The sequence below is a fragment of the Daphnia pulicaria genome, chromosome 6, assembly GCF_021234035.1.
Source record: "Daphnia pulicaria isolate SC F1-1A chromosome 6, SC_F0-13Bv2, whole genome shotgun sequence".
Classification (NCBI taxonomy): Eukaryota; Metazoa; Arthropoda; class Branchiopoda; order Diplostraca; family Daphniidae; genus Daphnia; species Daphnia pulicaria.
This window is the reverse complement of record NC_060918.1, coordinates 9,826,149-9,846,658: the sequence shown is the minus strand read 5'-3', so window position 1 is coordinate 9,846,658 and position 20,510 is coordinate 9,826,149. Positions and strand designations below refer to the sequence as shown.

Sequence of the window (20,510 nt, the reverse complement as noted above, 5' to 3'; positions counted from 1 at the left end):
CTCTCACAAGCAGGCGGAGAAACGAAATATTTTGAACCGCCCGCTAGAGGGCGGATGCGAGAGAGCACTAAATTTTCAGCACTTATTTTTGGAGAGCACTAAATTAATGCTTACTTGGGAGCAGTTAATTTTTTGTCCCTATGGCGTTCCATAAGGAAGAAGTATTCCGTACTCTTGTTATTTTCAGTGTACGCTATCGTTTTTGTTTGCTTTTTCCGGCACTCCACGTAGCGTGATCATAGCTTGCCATAAGTTAAATCAAGCAGTAAAGTATTTATACATGCTTTCCTATAATTGAAATATCATCTGTAGTTTTTAGTTGAAGAACAGTTCTATTCAACCAAAAAAAACCTACGTATGCGACTTTCGATACAAAAGGAGAAACTATTTTACTTTTTTTCCGAACACACGCTTATCTTATGATACAAATAGACTAATAGAGACACAATAATGGCAGAACGAGGGGCTGGCCAAAGTTTCCCTTTTCATTCCTTATTCTGGTTGAGAAGTGGCTGTAGGAGTGGTACGAGAGTAGAATATAGTGGTGGTACTTTTCGAATTTATTTCCTGCATGGTGTTTCTTCTTTCTTCTTTTCTTTTTTAAATTATCGGTGGCCGTTTAACGAAATAGGGCAACGCTGATTATTCGAAAACAATGTTTTTATCGTCAGCACCGGTCAGCACTGCTGAAGTGAAGTATGGGCTTGCAAAATAGACTGAACTAAATTCCGTTTCCCCATTAAAGAAATTGAGACTTAATTGGAGTATTAGTTGACAATGTGCTTCACAAATTTCTGCAGCAGGAAGGTATTTATCAAGCTAAATTTTCCTTTCTTTCTGAACTGTCAAATAAGACATAAGCTTTGATGTATGTAAGAGATCTCCTTGTTCCACTATTTTACGTAACGATTATGTCGTACATATGAGTAACTAGAAAACAGGAAATAGATTAGATATTTTGGTTTCTGTAGCAGAGATAGAGCAAAAAGGAAAAATCTTGAGAAATGTGAAACATGTGTTTGATGATCAAATCACTCATACCAATTCGCGAATTATTTTCACTACCACAGGAATTCGTAGTTTCGTACGTATGTATTCGTGGTTGTTCTTCTGATTAAATGCAAAAAAAAAACACAATGTTGGAAACTGATCAGCTTCTTACTACAGACTTCTAAATATCATATTCTTTCGTGCACGCCCTGTGGCCTCGAACGTGTGGTTACGAATTTTGGTTAAGGAGAAAGCCATTTGAATAATGTCTAAATATTACGAAAAAAAAAAGTAATCTCGTGGAAAGCTAAGTTTTTTTTCTTTAGGGTCTTTCTCTTTCATTCCTGCGTTTCAAACACATCGCGCTATTCGTGCATCTTTTTTTCCGAATTTTATTGACGAACTTTAGAAATGTAAAGTAAATGTTCAACAGTTAACGTCGTGTTCAACTGCTGTTATTACTATTGTACAGAAAAGTCAAAACAGCTGCTATGGGTTTACTATTATAAACTGGTCCATTAGGAGCTATACAGCACCAGCAATTAAAGGGAAAAAAAGTTGTATAGAATATTCTTGGCATACTTTCTACTTTGACCAGCGCCAGTACAGACAGCCGAAGACCAATTGTCTTCGGAGGCGCGTCAGGTGGCCACAGGAAATTCTTCCTGTATAGTATTTCTTATAATTTAATGAGGAAAAAAGGGAACACGTATTCCCACGATTCACATTATGCCATGAGGTTGGTATCTCTTTCACTTGAAATCGACTACCGTCACCACAAATTCCTTTCAACAATCACTACTATTGCGAAAGTTAAATATTGTGCATTGGTAACCAGAAAATAATACAAAGTAGGAAGTGAAGACTTTCATACCTTTGTTGTCGATGCTCAGTCAAAAGAAAGCTATATATAGGAGATAGGAAACGCGATTATTGAAACAGTTCCAACGACGACTCGAGAAACGTCTGCTTCTTTTTAGTTTCCTCCGTGTTTTCGAATTCAATTAAGTTTTCTCAGTTTCTTCGACCATTTCATCATAACAAATCGATCTCGAGGAGATGGCGGTTACTAAACTGGTAAGCTTTATCAGTAAATACATCAGTATTATATGTTATTTTATGAAGAAGCATTAATAGTATTCTATATTTGCATGTTAGCTTGGATTATTGCTCACCTTGCAATTCATGATGAATACTGCGTCAACAGCTGGGATTAAGAGTAGACAATTGGATATACCCGCTTTCAAAGCATTCTTGTAAACACAAAAATACCGTTCAAAGTGATTCAATGAAAATTAATTCTGTTTTTGGTAGTTCCCAGATCCAGTCGCATTTAGTGAGCGATAAGGATCAAGGATCAACAGGTACCGGTGCTGTTTCAGTTAAAATTGAAGGACTCAATCCACCACCCGCTGTTAGCTCTGATTGGGGGGCTAATAGCACGTTTGTAAAGAACGCAAACATGGTTGCTGGAAATGATTCCAAATTTGGAGTAAGTGTAATCCGAGATTCAGAAACAAGCAACAGAAATTTACATCGTCAAAACGACGGTAACATGAAAGGGGTGCCAGTAGTGGAAGGCTCACGACCAGAATCGGATTTCAGATCAATTTCAAGCAGTTCTCACGGATCGTTTGTGGTAATTGTGATTGTGGATTATTTCGTCGAGTTCAAGTTTTAATGCAATTTTATTTAAGCTCAACCATAAACGACCTGCTAGTCCTGTTATCCAAACTGGCAATTCTCTTGGCGGAAAATCAGGTGAATTTTATTCCGTATATTCTAAGTTATATTGATAATGACAATGTACAACATACTAATTCATTTGAAATTATAGAGCCTTCGCCCTTTCATTCCCACCAACCGGCACCTATTCAACCATTAAAAAGCCATCCAACCCCTCAGCACTCTCCCCAAACCACAGCCAATCAAGCGGCTTTTACTCGTGCGGTGCCATTCCAAGGACCCACTAACGTTCGTGCTACCCCTACAGTAAATGCGGCAAGTAATGACTGGATTCCGATTTCTCAACCCATCGGATCACCAATTACCACTTCGTATTCCCAACTGTCGACCAGTAGACCAACCAGCTCTAACGGCCCAATCTTTGAAGATACAGCTGTTAATTTTGACCCATTCACGTTTAATAATGGTAATTCAATTTAATAATTCTTTTATACCTGTTGCACGGTAACATAAAATTTAAATGTTAAGTAACAATCGATTTCTACGTAGGAAACTCGAACAAAGAGGAAAAAGAAAGCAAAACCATTGACTCGACCGCCTCTAATGACACTAATGATGTGGTTGACAATCACAGTGATCCCAGCTTCTTAACAGGGTTTAGATTGAAAAATCCTGAAATGCAAGAGCCGCTCTATGGTCAAGTGGTCTCTCCTCCTCAGGTTGAATTCTTGCTCTTCATGATTTCATTTGTTCCCCTCAGTTATTTTATGTTTTTACTTAGAATTATGCTCCTGTAAGGAAGCCACCTACTAAGCATACATACAAGTCTCCGCATCCTTTAAACATAAATCAAATTATCGCCGAAGCAGTGGGTAAACTCGACTTCCATTTAATGTGAATAACTTGGCTTTCCCCGCACAACACTAACAGTACTATTTCATATGATGTTCGAGCAGATCATAAACCACCAATCCAACAACAACAAAAACAACAACAACAACAACCCGGATACAAGTCCAGCAAACCGTCGATCAAAGGAAAATTAAAATCTAACCTTCATTCCACTTTTGGAGTACCGGAAAAAAGTCTTAAAGCAAATGTAGGTGGCGTAAGTAGTAATTTTTTATTTTATTTAACAACTATTTATGTAGCCATTTCTCATTACCTTTATTCATTTTTTCATGAAGAAAGATATTCATAATATGGGAAACCAATTCCCATATCCACCGATAAAAACAGATCCATCGTTCCGATCCTTTGGACTTTTCAAGGGCCCTTCCAACGATCCTCAATCGCCAGTTCAGAATAACTTTGATGACGGTCTTAGGGATGGTATTGACTATGAAGATAAAAACTTAACTTCAAAATTTAACTTGACATTTTTTTTTCCTCGTAACAGATGTCGGTGTGGTCAGCTCGTTTAGCTACTTCCGCAATCAGGGACCCGAAGCACCTGGGTCCAAAGGCTTTGACCAAGCTTTCAACGTTCATGCCGGAAGGAACATCGCGAAACAATTCAAGCAACACATGTTTGACCAAACCGGTTTCCCTGGAAAGATTCAGTAAAGCCCGATGGATCAAAAGTACAGGATCGATGCAGGAAAATAATAGCGCTAAATCTGAGAAAACCCAGATCAGAAAAAAACAAAAAAAAAAAACATATTGCCTTCAACGATTTTACGGAACAATTTAAATTACAGGGAATTGAGAGAGCTGAGTATTAAAAAAAATGTTACAGTTGGAGATAATCGCTGTTAAATCGTTAAACACCTTGTGTACCTTACTAATTTGGAAAAATGGCTGCGCCTTGAAATGAATTAGTAAATTTGTCATTTCTCTCAAGGGTTTGCTGTTCAAATATATTGTTTTTATGCAAAATATTTGGCCACGAATGCGTAATAGTTACGGTTTCCCAGCCGTCTAAAATTAGCAAGTTTTTTTAGTGATGAAAGCTCGACGGATGCAGTCTGGCAACCAAGGAGAGAGTGAAAGTCTGAAGTGAAAGCGCAAAGTCCAAAAAAACATTTTCAATCCCGATAGAGTTCAGACCGTCAGAGTGGTGCATGAAAGTTTGGTCAACAATTTTATCGCTTCTGGCTGTATTATATTATTTTGTTCGCTGCCTTGTCCAGTCAATCACTCTTTTCTATAGAAAATTGCAGTGAGCAAAGGTTTTTAAAAAAGTAAAGTTTAAAAAAAAGTGGAAAATGGTTGGCGTTGTTTACGAAAATTTGGATTTAAAGAGAGAACGTTCCCGTTGCTCATTTGATAAAGAAGAAATCACTAATCTGATTGATGGAGGCAAAGAAAAAACGCAAGAACGTCGAGATCTAGGTGAAATAAAATTTCATTTTTATTTTTGCTTTATTAATCTAATCTTAAAATTTCTATAGCTAGTGTACGCATATTTTAGTGGTTACTATATTAAGTAAATGTTCATAAAACTGTTATAATCTAAATGTAATTTTTTTCTTTTCAGAGGAGTTTATTGTGAGCGATGAAGACCTGAAAGATTCGATTCCTATTGAATATCTTAGTCACGCAGACAAATATTCAGCTGAACTAAGGAAGGCTTGTCTGCTGTTCAAAAAGCTCTCTGATCCGTCAAATGGGTAAGTTTTTTAAAAGTATAAATCAAACATGATACAAAAAACAGAGTAAGCGGTTCATCATTACGAGATTCTATTGCAAACTTGACATCATTTCTTCTTTCTTATCAAGGCCAAAGGACGTTTCCACCGTAGCGCTTTTAAGTACTGGTGCCGGCGCGATTGCGCTTAAAGAAGGCAACCCTTTGGCTCTTCATTACATCATGTTTTTGCCCACATTGATGAGCATGTGCACTCCTGAACAACAGGAAAAATGGCTTCCCAAAGCCACTAGTCTCCAGATGATTGGAACTTATGCTCAAGTAATTTCGCATTTTCCATTTCTATCGACCAATTGATTTATTTGCTGCTTTCTCGTGAATTTTAGACGGAGATGGGTCATGGAACTTTCCTCCGCGGACTTGAAACTATAGCAACGTATGATCCAGCGACCAAGGAATTTATTTTGGAAACACCGTCTTTGACAGCGTACAAATGGTATTGGTTCTATTTTTAACATGTATTATACTGAAGGGAGTAAAATAGCTTTCTATTTTTATGTTGCAGGTGGCCTGGTGGATGTGTGTATAAGTTTTATTTATCAAATTCTCGGCGTTCGATTGATCTCACTTTCCAATTGCAGTAGGACAAACCACAAATTATGCTATTGTTATGGCGCAGCTTTTCACGCGTGGAAAGTGCGAAGGAATCCATCCATTTTTGGTGCAATTAAGAGATGAAGAAACTCACGAACCATTGCCAGGTCTAATTTTGAATACTGTTTTCATTTGAACATCTGCTTCAACCATAATTGACCATACAGGAATCAGTGTCGGAGAAATCGGACCCAAATTAGGTTTCAATACTGTTAACAATGGATATCTTGGTTTTGAAAAAGTGCGGATACCTCGTGATCATCTACTCATGAAGCATTCGCAAGTCCTTGAAGTAATTATTTTCCAACACACCATTCAATTATTATTACGAAAGACAGTAACATCTGTTTTTATTATAGGACGGAACTTATGTAAAACCAGCTAGTACTAAACTTGGCTACGGAGCTATGGTTTTCGTTCGCGTCCTAGTTATCCGGGTACTATTTCAATAAAAATAATTTGATTGAATCATTTAATTATTTCCTTTCTTGTCTGGAATTAGGATGTCGCCGTTCAACTGCGAAAAGCAGTGACAATTGCCACTCGATATAGTTGTGTTCGTCATCAGTCCGAACTTAAACCAGGGTACGCCAAGCACGAGTCATCAATTAACTAACTATAATACGGATATCAATTTCCTTAATTTAGAGATCCTGAACCACAGATCCTTGATTATGTTGCCCAACAAAACAAATTATTTCCTCCACTTGCTGCGACATTTGGATTTCACTTTGCTGCAAATTATGTATGGGATTTGTACAACACCGCAAGAGATGGTATTGGCAAAGGAGATCTTCATCTTATGCCTGATGTATGTTCCATAGAATCTAAATAGGGGGATAATAACAACAACACAATTTTAATTTACCAGTTAATAAATTTACTTTTCACTTTGAATAGCTTCATGGACTATCCTGTGCGCTGAAAGCGCTCAGTTCAAGTGAGGCTAGTAATTTTGTAGAAGTTCTACGGCAGTCGTGTGGAGGTCATGGCTACATGGGTGAGACAATTGAAACATTACTGTAGTTAACAATGGCTTTATCTATAAATTATTTTTGGTTATTTAGTCTGTAGTAATTTTCCGCGGATATATAGTTTAGTGACTGCTGCAGAAACTTATGAAGGAGAAAATACAGTGCTATGGTTACAAGTTGCCAAGTAAGCTCATATCCTTACAACCTCTTACAACACATATTTATTAAAACAAAAATTTCGTAGATATCTAATCAAGACGCGCATGGATAAATCCGGTGGCCAAAGCGTAGCTTACTTGATCGATCCTAATCTTATGAGCAACAAAATTGCTGATCTCAGCATCGACAGTATTACCAATCTCTTTAAAAGAGTTGCTGCAGGGTTAGTATTTGATACTTCAAAACTTGATATTTTAAATTTGTTACTAATTCATTTTTGCGTTACAGTCATGTAGATCTGGCTATGAAGGAGCTTGAAGGTTACAGTCGGCGAGGCATGGCTTCCCATGACGCATGGAATCATTCGTCGATACATTTAATCAAAGCAGCGCAAGCACATGCCCGTTATTTTGTGGCCGACTGCTTTGCACGCTCAATCAAAGAGGGGAAATTCTCCGCTCCGGTCCGCTCAATTCTTAACCAGTTATGTGAGCTCCTCCTTATCTATTGGCTCGTTGAGCGCAGTGGAGACTTTTTTATGGTAAGTCCAAAAATTTTATGCTTTTTGAATATGCGTATCTATGGCTGACGTTTAAATATAATCAGTTTGCAGAGCTTAATGCGCAACAGCTGACTGAACTTCAATCCAAGTACATGGAGTTACTCGGTACCATTCGAACTTACGCCGTGAACCTTGTTGATGCCTTTGATATTCGAGATGAAGCACTTGGTTCAGTTCTTGGATGCTGGGACGGTAATGCTTATCAGAGGCTCTTCGACGAAGCCTCAAAAAGTCCGTTGAACAAGTCAACTGTCCATCGAGAGTCATTTGAAAAATATTTGAAACCTTTGATGAAATCAAATCTTTGAAGTATTTATATTCGCTGAAAATGCTCAATTAATCTTTATTAAGTAGTTAACTATGAATTTGAAATTCTTTGGAAAATTCATCTAGAAATCTATGTGGCTTTTGAAAAGCAACAGCATTATGTAATAAACCATTAAACTGATTATAAGTTTGTAAATGGATCGCGTAATGGCACACTCGGATGTAAACGCGTGTCAAATAACACTGATAAATAATAAATCCTTGCTATTTGTTTTTTTATAAGGATATGATAATTTTTTGTGTCGTCATAATCGGTACTTTCAGTGCAAGTAAATAAATGTGGGTCTAAGTTTACTTGAATATTTGGTTTCCATGCTCTAAAAGTTCTAGCAATCGTTAATACAGGCGTCACGGCCAAACGTATAAATTTTATATTTGTTTGTAATAGGAAAATTTAAAAATATAAATTTATTAAGTGAATGCGCGGCTATGCGTGGTTTACTTCATCCGCTTTTCATAACGGCAACACAGCTGATAGCGAGTCCAAGAGTTCCAAAAGTGACAGCGATTACAAATTGGATGTAAACAGTGATAGTCCTAAGTAAGTGAACTCTGCGTGTTGTACGTTTCTTTTATCACGCTCATTTATAAGGTTCGCATGCACTGAACAGTTTTTCAGTAACTGTTGAACCCCGAGTTACTTGTGTGATTGAATTTGTGATACTTCCAATAGTCTGTTTGGCAATATTTTAAGCTATTTGCTTACACTTCATATAAAATGGCAGTATCCCTTTACGAAAACCCCGACTTGAAAAGAGAAAGACAATCTTGTCATTTTGACAAAGACGAAATTACTTATTTGATTGATGGAGGTGTAGAAAAAACAAAATACCGCCGTGAACTTGGTAAGAAATTCATCTCATGATTTTCTTGTTTAGTATTACAAAATCAATGTTGTACTGACTTCATCCCAGAGGTTTTTTATTAATCATATTATATTTCCTGTAGTGCAGTACATATTGTCTGATCCAGACTTGAAGGATCCTGTGCCGATTGAATATTTGAGCCATTATGAAAGATATGGTGCAGAGCTAAAGAAAGCTTGCTTGCTTGTACAAAAAATGAGGAAACCAGTGCCTTCAGTTGGGAATTATGAAACTCTTAGGTATGTAGATGTTTGAAGCAATTTTTATTTTATTTGTGGTATAAATTAAGTTATTGACAACTGTTGATCATACGATGATAACATGTACCAGTTGAATTTATGTGTATTAGGTCAATATAATTTCTAACCATGTCCTTTTTCGATATATTCCACCACACATTTTCTACATGGGGACTTAGGGAGAGACAAAAAAACGGCAAACCACTCGATATTGGTGTTGGTCCAGCAGCTGTCATCCTCAAGGAAGGCAACGCGTTGGGCCTACATTTTGTTATGTTCATGCCTGCCTTAATGGGCCAAGCAAGTGTTGAGCAACAACAAAAGTGGCTGCCACGGGCTCTCAATCTGGAATTAATAGGGACATACGCTCAGGTTTGAAATCAGTTATCGCAATCGTTTTGTTTTTCTCTGTATTAACACTATCTTTTTTTCATTTCTCCCGTTGTGATTACAGACAGAACTTGGCCATGGAACGTTTCTTCGTGGGCTTGAAACCAAAGCAACTTATGACCCAGATACTAAGGAATTTGTACTCGAGACCCCGTCGTTGTCGGCCTATAAATGGTGACAAAATTAATATTTTGTTTTACGCAGCACAGTAAAAATTAATGTCGAGTTATTCTTTTATAGGTGGCCAGGAGGATGTATGTTCAATGAAATAGTTTCTATTTTTAATTCAATGTAAATAACTCGTAAAACGAATTGTTGTTTTTAGTGGGAAAGACAGCTAATTATGCTGTCGTAATGGCGCAACTGTATACCAAGGGGAAATGTGAAGGGATCCATCCATTTTTAGTTCAGCTACGTGATGAAAATACTCACGAACCACTGCCAGGTCAGCTATTTTAATTAGGACCGACCTAAATAATGATTGAAAACTGAACTTTTGTGTCTCTGTCTTCCAAGGAATTTCTGTGGGTGAAATTGGTCCGAAACTTGGCTTGAATTCAAATGACAATGGATATCTTGGTTTCGATCAAGTCCGAATTCCGCGTGATCAGCTCTTAATGAAACACTCGCAAGTCCTTGAGGTATTATTAAAGACCTAGGAGGTGATACGAATATTTTGTTCAATTATATTTACAGACTTTGACTATTTACAGGATGGGACATATGTCAAACCGAAAAATACCAAACTTGGTTACGCTACAATGGTTTACGTCCGCGTCTTCATCGTCCAGGTATCAAACTTTATTTCATTATATATAAAGACGAAACATTCATTATCGCTCGTGTCTTGTACGCTAGGATATGGCGTCAGTGCTGCGAAGAGCGGTCACAATAGCTACACGATACAGCTGTGTTCGTCATCAATCCGAGTTGAAACCAGGGTAAGGAATTTTCATAGTTTTCGAACAAAAGGTTATAGGGTCACAGTAACTTATCTAAAAAGATCTTTTCTTTTAAATTCAGGGAACCCGAACCGCAAATTCTTGACTACAAAGCGCAACAAAACAAGCTGTTCCCTGCACTGGCTGCAAGTTTCGCATTCCATTTTGCTGCGGAAAACCTCTGGAATTTGTATCATGTTGCCACAGAAAATATCGGCAAAGGAGATTTGCAGATGTTGCCTGATGTAAGCTACACCAGTTAATCATTGAATATCCTATCAAGTGTACTGATTTTTTTTAAAATTCACTCAGCTCCATGGCATGTCCTGCGCCATGAAAGCGCTTTCGACCAGTGAAACGGCAAACTTTGTAGAAACCCTGCGCCAGTCATGCGGTGGTCATGGCTACATGGGTATTCAAATACTTATTGAAATTTTAAAAGCGTCCAGGTTTCATCAATCTAATTTCCCTAGTGAGTAGCGGCTTTCCTCGACTGTATGGAGTAGCGACAGCTTCTGAAACGTACGAAGGAGAAAATACTGTTTTGTGGTTGCAAGTTGCCAGGTAAATACTAAGTGAATATTACATAAAAAGGGCCATGTTAAGATTTGTATTTGTATGTTAATGTAGATATCTAATCAAAACGCGCATGGATAATGCAGGAGGAAAAAGCGTAGCCTATTTGATTGATACTAAATTGCCAGACAACAAACCTGGTGATCTTGGTCTAGACAGTATTATCAACCTGTTTCAGAGAGTTGCTTCAGGGTAAGTCTAAAATTTTCAAGTTCATAAATTAGATTAGTGAGTAAGCAAGTTCTCCATATTTAGTTATGTAGATCTGGCTATGAAGGAGCTTGAAGGGTACAGTCGACAAGGCAAGGCACCCCATGATGCGTGGAATCAATCAGCGGTTCAATTAATCAAAGCAGCGCAAGCTCATGCCCGCTATCTTGTTGCTGACTGCTTCGTACGTTCTGTAAGAGAAGGAAAGTTCTCTGGACCGGTTCGTTCAATTTTGAATGAATTATGCGAATTCCTCCTTATCTATTGGCTCGTTGAGCGCAGTGGAGACTTTTTCATGGTAAGATCAACATTTTTAGGTCAAACCTTTTCCACCTGAAATTGATTTTTTTATTTTCTTAATTGGTACAGTTTGCAGAGCTTAAAGCGCAACAGTTGATCGAGCTTCAATCCAAGTACATGGAGTTACTCGGTACCATTCGGACTTACGCCGTGAACCTTGTTGATGCCTTTGATATTCGAGATGAAGCACTTGGTTCAGTTCTGGGATGCTGGGACGGTAATGCTTATCAGAGACTCTTTGACGAAGCCTCAAAAAGTCCCTTGAACAAGGCAACTGTCCATCGAGAGTCATTTGAAAAATATTTGAAACCTTTAATGCAATCAAATCTATAAATTTGCCTTGATTACCATTTAAGGCTGCCTTTGGAAACAAAGTTTTCACAAAGTGCCTTCCAGCTTTGAATTATCATATTAGTTATATATAGCCAGTTTAGCATGGAAAACATTTATTATTGAGTTCAAGAGTATAACAAGTTGACAAGTTTTGGGCAAATGACAAAATGTACTAATTATTTTCTTACTGATATAAACTTGGCATGGCCGTATTAGCATTGAATTCCGAAAGCTTGAGACCAGCGTAAGTGTATGCAAACCGATTGCTCCACAGGAGAACGATGTACCAGCTAGAAACCAACACAGCCAGACCGTTGGTGACGGCCGAGGCCGTGAGGTAAATGGGTAGAACCTGCAACACTTCGGAGCAAGAGAGCGGATCGTATGTGAACACTTCGTCCTGTCGTTCACCACCTATGCAGAGGCAGGTCGAGTTGAGTTGAAACTCTGCAGTTCCCACGAGAAGAGTGGCGTTCACCGTTGGCGATTGACATTCCATCGTCACGAGCTGGGAGACGTGAACGCTGGCGAAAACACAGGCGCAGACGCAGGCCGCCGTCGCCAACATCGCTAAACACGCGTTGCATATCTACCCAGAGAAGGAAAGAAAACGAAAATTGTTTCATCTAATCACAAAGTTAAGTATCATCCAATCAGTAGTAGAAAGTAGCAGCCTTATACTGAAGAGGTAGTAAGTAGATTTCGCAAGTTGGGTGGGGGGGAAAAGGTTGAGCATGAAATCTAAAACATACAGCTGTCATGTGAAGGTAATAATATAACTGCGCGTTGGTTGAGAGTCTCCTGCGGTGCTGGAAAACCCTTTCGGGAGATCTTTGCCTCTTTTTCTCAACATATTATTTCTGTAGCTGCCAACTTTCTCTTTTTTTATTTTCCACTCCACTTGATATCCTTTTTTAAAATATTTGCTGTGTTGCAGCTCAGGAGAAAGAAATATATCAAATGACTTACAATGTATTGGACTCTGACGACGAAAACGCAACAGCCGCCACGCATCCCTGGATATTGCTTCCGGCAGCAACACAAGAGAAATAGGCCAAAGATGCCGGATAACATCACCTGTCATATATTTTCCAGAGGGTAGACGAAGAGTACATAGAAAAAGAAGATGAAGACATCAGTCAAGAATTCGAGATGTCTCGATATGCAAACTTGAAAAAAAAAGAAAAGAATTTAAAAAAATCGAAATTTGATTATATACCGGAATGCCGCTCCAATGAGGGATGTCTCTGATGTTAAGCTGAGGCGACCAATGTAGCAGGTGAAAACCCAATGCGAGTAAAACGGATCCCAGTAGAACTTGTATCACCACCAGAGTGGAACCCATCCGATAGTGATGTATCACTGGAGGCAAGTACTTGCGAGGCACTACAAAGAAAAACAGGTTTCATGTTAATTTTTAACTTGAATTGTTTTCGAAACTTTTATTTGATTATCTCATCTCGCGTTCGTGCTGGAACAAAAAGAGAGAATGATTGCTGCCTCTCACGTGAATTCACGTCATCCTCACACAAATCACCCAGAACGTCCGCGAGTGGGAGGACATTTCTTTTTTTATTTGATTGAAATGCTTTTTCGCTTGGCTGAACTTTAGTAAGTTTATTATAGATTCCTTTTGATTTCGTTTTTCCAACATTTTCAACGGACGTGTGAGTTTCTCGAACATTATTTCGTCTAGCGTTATCAGTCGTCCCCATCGAGGTCAGGTGAAACTGGGCAAATACATTCACACACAGTCACACACTCATATGAGAGGAAACCCAAGCATTTATTTATAGTAGTAACACAAGATTGAAGCCCAAGATAAAGACGGTTGTTATTCTGGCCAATCAGCTGCGATTTCCTTCCTTGAGACGACTCGCCCATAATTGGATCGAAAAAAGTCCGATCTTAATATCATCGGTAAATCTGTCGAGGTTTTTATTTTTGGATGTCGAAAATATAAACAAAAATGGAATAGATAATAAAATTTTAAATCGTTTGAAGGGATAAATGTAAATTTTGTCTGCCTGAAAATTCGAAAAAGTTTTAAAACAAAGATCGTTTTTATTATTATTGTAGCCAAAAGCTAAATATTTGGCATCAACGGAATGTGTAGAACAGACGAACAGCTGACTTTTCGTCAGACACAAAGTGTTTAAACGTTACATGTGTGTAGTCGGCGATTTGCCACGTGCCAGGAATTGGCCATGTGGTTTTTGTCTTTGTAAAACATCAAACAACTGTGCACTGTTATTATTTAGATCTGATTACAGCCCTGTGCGCAGTCGAAAAAAGAATCTCTTGCCAATATATCTGGAATTCGCATCACTCAACAAGTAAGTGCAGAGTTGTCTAGACTTTCACCTCGTATGCAAAACAACCACGTTTTTCCCGGCCTTGTGTGTGTTGTGTGAGATTTACCTTTACACACCTCATTGGTGATTGATCAATAGAATGTGTACAGGATTTCAAAACTTTGTAATGGAATTCGTTTCATGTGATCAAATTTTTATGACCGGTAGATAATCGCGAGAGAATTCAATAGTTTTTCAGCAGAGAATATATATATATACCCCGCAGAGTATATATAATTGATTTTTCTTTGTTTTCAAGGGTTTTTTTTGTTTTCACTCTGGCCCCCACTGAAATTATCCTATGACGTGACCATGACGAGTTTGCCGGTCCATTAACCCAAGTTTATCGGTCTTTTTTCGTAGCCCATCAAGCACACAGCACAAACAGTCGATCTTTAATTCATAAGTCTCCCCTCGTCTATTTTTCGTCTCATGTATTCAGTGTTTTATTTGTAAGCGATTGGTGCCCTCAGGTGAGAAAGGAGGAATGGTTGCTTATTACGTATACACCGAGGCCGGAAATTACTCATGCAAGTCCGAGCCCTTTTTATTTTTTGGTCCCTACTTTGATTGGGGGCCCCAGAAAAGTCGTAGAGTCCAAACTAATTCTGGTACCTTTTTTTCGTGTGTCTACTGACTCTACATAGCAATTTGTTGTAAACCGCAGAGTACAAACACGTGATGAGTTTTATTTTCCTGTCATCCTGTGTGTCAACGTCTCTATAGAATAACAAATTTGATTTAAAAAAAAAAAAAAAAGAGAATGTCATCACTCGTTATCTCTGTACGACACAAAGAGACTCTTTTCTATGACAATTACATGCAGTTTCCGCTGGTTGGGAAACATCTGAGTGTTGGTGGAAAAAGTTTTGTAGTTGCAGCAGCAATCAGTTGCCGAGCTGGCCTCAATAAGTATAAAATTCCTGTTTTTGTGTTGCATCATAATCGACAGGCGGCAGAGTTATAAGGTCGTTATTTGTTTGTTAGCAGATCAGTGAAAACAACACGCAATAGTTTAGTAGAAAAGTAAAAAGCGGTTGCTGTTGCGGAACGGAACCCGCCTCCCTTTCTACTATATGCCCTTCTCTTGAAAGGTTCTTCCATTCCCCGCAAGTCACGACACATTTTATTGTGTATAATGGCCCTTGTCCTCTTTGTCGGTTTCTTTTTGGCACGGCTCCCTTTTTCCTTTTCTTTTTCCACCTGAAATGCGGCGAGAGAGAGAGAGGATTCCCGCCACGCGTGTCACGCCCACTAGACGCGATAGAGCGACGTCGAAAAAATGGATGTGAAGAAATGGCTTTGCTGAGGCTCTTTCTCTTCTTCGTGCGATAAAATAACTTGTATCGAGGCTAGAGAGTAGACGAGAGAGAGTGGCCTTCCGCCAGCAGCGACACACTGTGCTGCTCACGCAGTTAATGCTGCAACCCCAAAACTGTTTTTGGCGACGACATACCTGCCCGATCACGTCACCAGGTGCTGAATCAGCTGTATCCTAGTTTTGTGATGTGACTTCTCGGGCGACTATTGCGTGTTAGTTTTTTAAAAAGCCCGAAAAAGTAAAGCAAAAGAAAATGTGTTTGTGTCTTAAACCTTTTCCTTGTTGTTGTTGGCTGAGGCAAATCATCCGACTGTGACGCAAGGAATTGCGGGTGGGCGTGTGACGGGGTCCCGAGTTCCTGAGACTGGGCGGCCGGACTACCAATCGCTGTGGCACTGTCGTGTTCATCAGTCCCGCCATGCTCGGTGCTCTTTTCTGCTGTTCTAACCGGACGAAAGCGTCGGCGTCTTGTTGCAGTTGGTCGTGGCCGCCTCCGTAGTAGATCATGCTGGGCCACGATCCTCGGTACTTTGATGGCTCAGCACGGGGCGGGCTCAGCGGGAGCGGAGGAGGTGGCCGTTTGACCACTAGCTGCTGCTGCTGCTGCTGGTCTCCGCTAGATTGTTGTTGCACCGAGTGATGGTGATGCAGACCGTGAGGAGTCACGGACAATAATTTACTGTCGCACAAGCTACGCGGTCGCTGCGTGCCACGAATCCCGCTCATACCACTACTTGCCGCCGGCTCCATTGTTGCGAATCGCGTAGGAATGTGACGATATTACAACTCTCACTCGCCGCCCTTTTTTTTCTCTCCCGATCTCCACTACCTTGAGAGACGCACACTTTAATGTCAGTCGTCTGTCACGGTGCTGGAATTTTTCGTCCACCACCAGTTTGACTTGACAATTCAACACGAGATGATGCCCATAGATTTTGAGTTTTCCCACACACCAAACGTCAAAAGTCGACTAGGGTCCTCCGACATGTGAGTTCCAAAGCCGTGAAATTTCACCTCTTGTGCTATTTGATTTTCTTCCCTTTTTCGTTCGTGTGTTTTAACACACAAAAGTCGAAACAAGAAGTGAAGATGAGTAGTAGTTTGGAGATAGGGGGGGAGAGAAGAAGGGGGAAAAAAACAGAGCAATTTATTTTTATCTGGGGCTTCCTGTTGTTGCCTTGTTTTAAAAAAAGAAAGAAAAAATATAAACTAGTCGGGAGTCGGGACTTGGTTGGTGCCGACCCAGTTGAAATATCCAGCGGTTTAATTTGTCTGCTTCTTCTTTTTATTTTTAAAAGAACTCTGAGATATTTCTCATCCCTAGTTCACGAATTTCTTTTAATATTTTTAAATAAAGAATTTCTTTGAGAGAGAAACTTAAAACGTTCCTCTCACACCTCAAATTTGATCCCGCCTTTAGAAGATTTGAAAGACGCGCACTAGTTCACGCGATGATGGATGATCCCGGTGGGTCTCTCCAGGGATATGACGGGACACTTCACTCGGGCCTCAACCAAATTTCCCAAATTTAAGTTCAAAAGGAAAAAAGCTTCTTATAATTTCGGGGAATTTTTTCGGGAATTTTTCAAAAGAAAATCCGGTGAAAGTCGATCGAAAAAGGGAAGCTGAATCACTTTTAGACGAAATAATTTTTTGGGAGAAATTTCTGGGTCCTAGATGATTTGCATATCGTTCGGGTGGTCAATGAGATTTCGCGCGGGAAAGTTCACTTGTGCAACCCGACGGACGGGAGAATAAGATAAGAAGTTGCCGGTTATATTTTTTCAAATCAAATAAACCTTCGTCGTTTAAGGATGACTTGAATCAAATAGGGAAAATAAAACCCCCGCTGCACTTGTCTGTCTGTCAGTTGGGCAATCAAGAAATGCCTTGACTTGTTCTTCTTGTTCTTCTTCTTTTTCCTGTTTGACTTATGACAGGCGTAAGTAGCGACGATGATGATTTCGAGGCAGGTGCCACTCATCTATCCAAAACGCCATCACACGAAACTTTGTTGGTTTTCTTTTTCTTCTTTTTTTGCGCTACTGTTGTTTCGGAGCCGTCCCGCACGACATTCCCTCACGAGCTGCCGATCAACAATGCCGAAAACGAATCAAGAAAAGACGACGAAACTCGAGAGCTCTCGACAAAACGGAAACGAGTCGATGCGGGGCTTGAACGGTCCCTCCCGCGGTCGTTTTTTTATTGCTAAAGGGGGGAGAGCTTGTGGTCGGTTGATGTTTCCCCGCCCAAGGACCAAGAAAGACTCCCGACCGTCGTCCCAAAGTCAGAAATGTTTGAGAAGAGAAAAAGAAACCAAGTTATACATGGACGGGGATGGGGGGGAAGAGACACACAAGTGCGGGGAGAGACGATCGCGGACGGTTCACAACTGGCACGCAGCTGGAGGTTTCCATTGCCCGCCACCGCTGCCGCTCTGTATGCAGCGCCGCATTTACGTTTACGGCAGCCAAAGGGGCGGCCACTCCTCCCCCTGGCGGTCACCACCACTGTTGTTGTTGTTGTTGTTGCATTTTCGCCTTTTGTGTGCCTGCGCTTAGATTTTATTTGGTGTCCGTTCCTTTTCAAGAAGAGAAGATGTTGACCATTGTTCTCGGCTGTCCTGTTAAGAGCTGGGCTCTTTGACTCGTTCACTCACGTCGTCTAGTTCGTCCCCCAATCTCTCGGTTTCACATTCCGGTTTCTTTTTGTCTCTTTTTTCCTTAACTTTTATATTTTATCAAGCGACGGAACGCTCTCCAACTTGGGCTTGTCGGTGCATTTTTATCTCGTTTAGGGACTCACTAGTCGTCCCATTTATCGCCGCCATCTAACCAACAAAAAATAACTTTGAGAGATAGAAGACAAGACATTTTGAGTCTATCTGTGCTGGCCGGACGGCCGGCCGAGGAGTGAGTCATGAAATAGCGTTGCCTCTATGCGTGCGATATAGGAGGTAAAATACACCTATTAAGCCAGAACAGATAGAGAGAGAGAGAGAGTCAGGTGTTCAAGGGTTTCAATCATCATCAACTATCGGAGGGGAAACACACACACACTACAACGCCCACCAGCGCCCGCTATCACGCGCTCGCTGGCCGCCATCAATTGAGCATAGAGGCTTTTTTCTTCTTTAGTATTATAGGCAATCTATCTATAACCTATCTCACCCCCCAAATAACGGGAATACTATTTTTGGGGGGGGTTTCTTGTTTGATTATTCCAAGTTGTTTTTAAAAAAACATCTGTAAGAAGTTGCGCGCGCGCGCTCGGAAACACATGGGCTCTTGCGCTGGACGCACCGCAACCAGATGATGATTATTTTCTTCATTCTTCCCAAGTTGAATGGTTATTCTCTTTGGATGGAGCCGTGCTGTTGCGCCACATGCATTATGCATCCCGCACCAATGAGAAATAGCCTCCCGAAATGAAGACTGTCGTGTGGACATTCACTCGGGACGTGTTTCGAATTGGAAATGAACCTTTTTTCTCTTTCTTTTTCTTTCTGTCCGTCGTCGTTTCAACTAAATATTTTTCTTGCGGCTGGTCTCTTGACTGTCTTGAGAAAAAGAATTTCTAGTGGCTCTCTCTTTTTAGTTTTTATTAAATTTTGTGTTATTTACAGAGCGCGCCCTACATTTTTGTTTTTCCCGTTGTTTTCATTTTTGTTTTAATTTGGATTTATGTTGGTCTCGTTTCATTTCAAAATTCCTATTGGGATAGATAATCACGTATATAGAAGAAATAATTACATTCACTGCTAGCCCGAGGGTAGTCGAGTGTCCATTTACCTGCCATACATACGACAATAAACCCGTAGCTCCGGCTACTGTTACCGCTCGTACTATTCAACCAAAATAAAGCGTTATAACCCTATTGTCTAACCTACCCACCAGCGTATTATCATTACACAATAGGGGTTGTATTTTTCTATTTGTTATCATTGGGGAATTCTTCTTCTTTTTCGGTAGAAATGCTCAAAAGATGAAGGCGGTCGCTTCTATTGTTTGATATTCTTGTTTTTTTATTGAGCAGCAGCTTCTTCTTCTTTCCATTTTTGGGAGGTTTTTATTAGGGAAGCCAAGCTTTGACGAACCGAATTCATCAAATAAATGAGCCATACTTTTCTTTACAAAAAATTCTTCTCACACAAGAGAAAGTGTGTGATGGCCTTGATGGTTCCTTCTTCTTCTTTTATGAAGAAACTTACAATTTCTTCTATTTACTTTGCCCGTGTGTGTGAAAAAAACTCCGGGAGTGGGTGGCACCCTGCTCCAAACAAACGACCGTCACACCAGCCAAGGAGGTATAATTGCGAGTCGGAGTCTCTCTCTCTCCTTGTTATTTTCCCGTTCTTCCGCCCGACCCAACCTCCCCCCCTCCTTCTCGACCGAAACTGCTGGCTACTCGGCGTGAGTTATGCGCTTGAATGATTTTACAACAAGTGGCGCGTGTTTGCGAGCTGCCAAAAGAAGAAGAAAATGCGCACCTCTGTCCGCCACCACCGCCGCCGTATTATTAATTATACTTTTATGGATCGCTAGGAGGAGGACCCATCATGACTTTTGGGATAGGAAGGAGGGACGACATTGAGTACGGCTAGAATTGCCAAATAAAAGAAAACTACCGACTTACTGTTGTTGTTTGTCTTTTCAACCGGATGTCCCGAATTGGAAGAGCCCAAAATCAAAACTCTACGAACTTGTTGGACGCTCCTCACTTCTGGCATCGTCTGATCCACTCTGAACTGTCCATGTACGACTTTTCTTCTTCTTCTACCAATTTTAATAGTGTGTTTAGTTTTTCAGGGGGGGCTCCTATTTGGGATGGAATTGGTAAACTATTCAAAGAGTCGACAGCAGAGTCGCCGTGTGTGTGTGTTTGTTTATTCCCGGCACGTGTGGGACACGTCACACAAACACTTTTCTCTCGCACTATAGTCGGGAAAAGAGGAAAGTTTGCCGGCGGTGGGCAGCACACTCGACTGGTGTTCATTTTTTGGGTTGTTTTCTTCTTTCTTCAGCACCCAAAAGGTTCG

General features: G+C 40.2%; 4 protein-coding genes and 1 long non-coding RNA gene across 9 annotated transcripts; 4 read left to right on the top strand and 1 right to left on the bottom strand.

Moving 5' to 3' along the window:
- The first annotated feature begins 523 nt into the window (after positions 1-523).
- Positions 524-4,373, top strand: LOC124343230. 5 transcript variants are annotated; one of them, XR_006919174.1, is made up of 11 exons: positions 524-807; positions 2,050-2,067; positions 2,149-2,246; positions 2,305-2,629; positions 2,688-2,751; positions 2,828-3,142; positions 3,226-3,395; positions 3,458-3,548; positions 3,633-3,775; positions 3,868-4,008; positions 4,076-4,218. XR_006919174.1 is itself a non-coding variant. In XM_046796483.1 (11 exons), exons 1-11 carry the CDS (start codon positions 778-780, stop codon positions 4,240-4,242), a joined length of 1,566 nt encoding a protein of 521 aa, XP_046652439.1. In that variant the 5' UTR covers positions 524-777; the 3' UTR covers positions 4,243-4,373. The 5 variants fall into 5 exon arrangements, 3 of the variants coding, with proteins under 3 accessions (XP_046652439.1, XP_046652438.1, XP_046652440.1); XR_006919173.1 differs by having other exon boundaries at positions 3,633-3,784; XM_046796483.1 differs by having other exon boundaries at positions 3,864-4,008; positions 4,076-4,373.
- A 301-nt stretch (positions 4,374-4,674) lies between these two features.
- On the top strand, positions 4,675-8,236 carry LOC124343187 (probable peroxisomal acyl-coenzyme A oxidase 1). Its single transcript, XM_046796407.1, has 15 exons — positions 4,675-5,010; positions 5,156-5,288; positions 5,398-5,587; positions 5,653-5,762; positions 5,832-5,845; positions 5,908-6,027; positions 6,088-6,212; positions 6,280-6,357; positions 6,423-6,505; positions 6,569-6,731; positions 6,821-6,920; positions 6,988-7,078; positions 7,139-7,276; positions 7,342-7,594; positions 7,660-8,236. The coding sequence occupies exons 1-15, from the start codon at positions 4,884-4,886 to the stop codon at positions 7,921-7,923; spliced, it is 1,989 nt and encodes a 662-aa protein (XP_046652363.1). The 5' UTR covers positions 4,675-4,883; the 3' UTR covers positions 7,924-8,236.
- Positions 8,237-8,349: 113 nt separating this feature from the next.
- Positions 8,350-12,020, top strand: LOC124343186 (probable peroxisomal acyl-coenzyme A oxidase 1). Its single transcript, XM_046796406.1, has 15 exons — positions 8,350-8,787; positions 8,891-9,047; positions 9,227-9,419; positions 9,502-9,611; positions 9,678-9,691; positions 9,763-9,882; positions 9,954-10,078; positions 10,151-10,228; positions 10,296-10,378; positions 10,461-10,623; positions 10,691-10,790; positions 10,852-10,942; positions 11,009-11,146; positions 11,210-11,462; positions 11,534-12,020. The coding sequence occupies exons 1-15, from the start codon at positions 8,661-8,663 to the stop codon at positions 11,795-11,797; spliced, it is 2,016 nt and encodes a 671-aa protein (XP_046652362.1). The 5' UTR covers positions 8,350-8,660; the 3' UTR covers positions 11,798-12,020.
- LOC124343279 lies at positions 11,894-18,302 on the bottom strand. The gene is made up of 4 exons (XM_046796550.1): positions 15,745-18,302; positions 13,017-13,183; positions 12,767-12,874; positions 11,894-12,386 (listed from the first exon to the last, which is right to left on the bottom strand). Exons 1-4 carry the CDS (start codon positions 16,220-16,222, stop codon positions 11,982-11,984), a joined length of 1,158 nt encoding a protein of 385 aa, XP_046652506.1. The 5' UTR covers positions 16,223-18,302; the 3' UTR covers positions 11,894-11,981.
- Positions 13,117-13,805, top strand: LOC124343413. The gene is made up of 3 exons (XR_006919248.1): positions 13,117-13,199; positions 13,282-13,408; positions 13,494-13,805. It is a non-coding gene; the product is annotated as an uncharacterized LOC124343413 (long non-coding RNA).
- Positions 18,303-20,510: the final 2,208 nt, after the last annotated feature.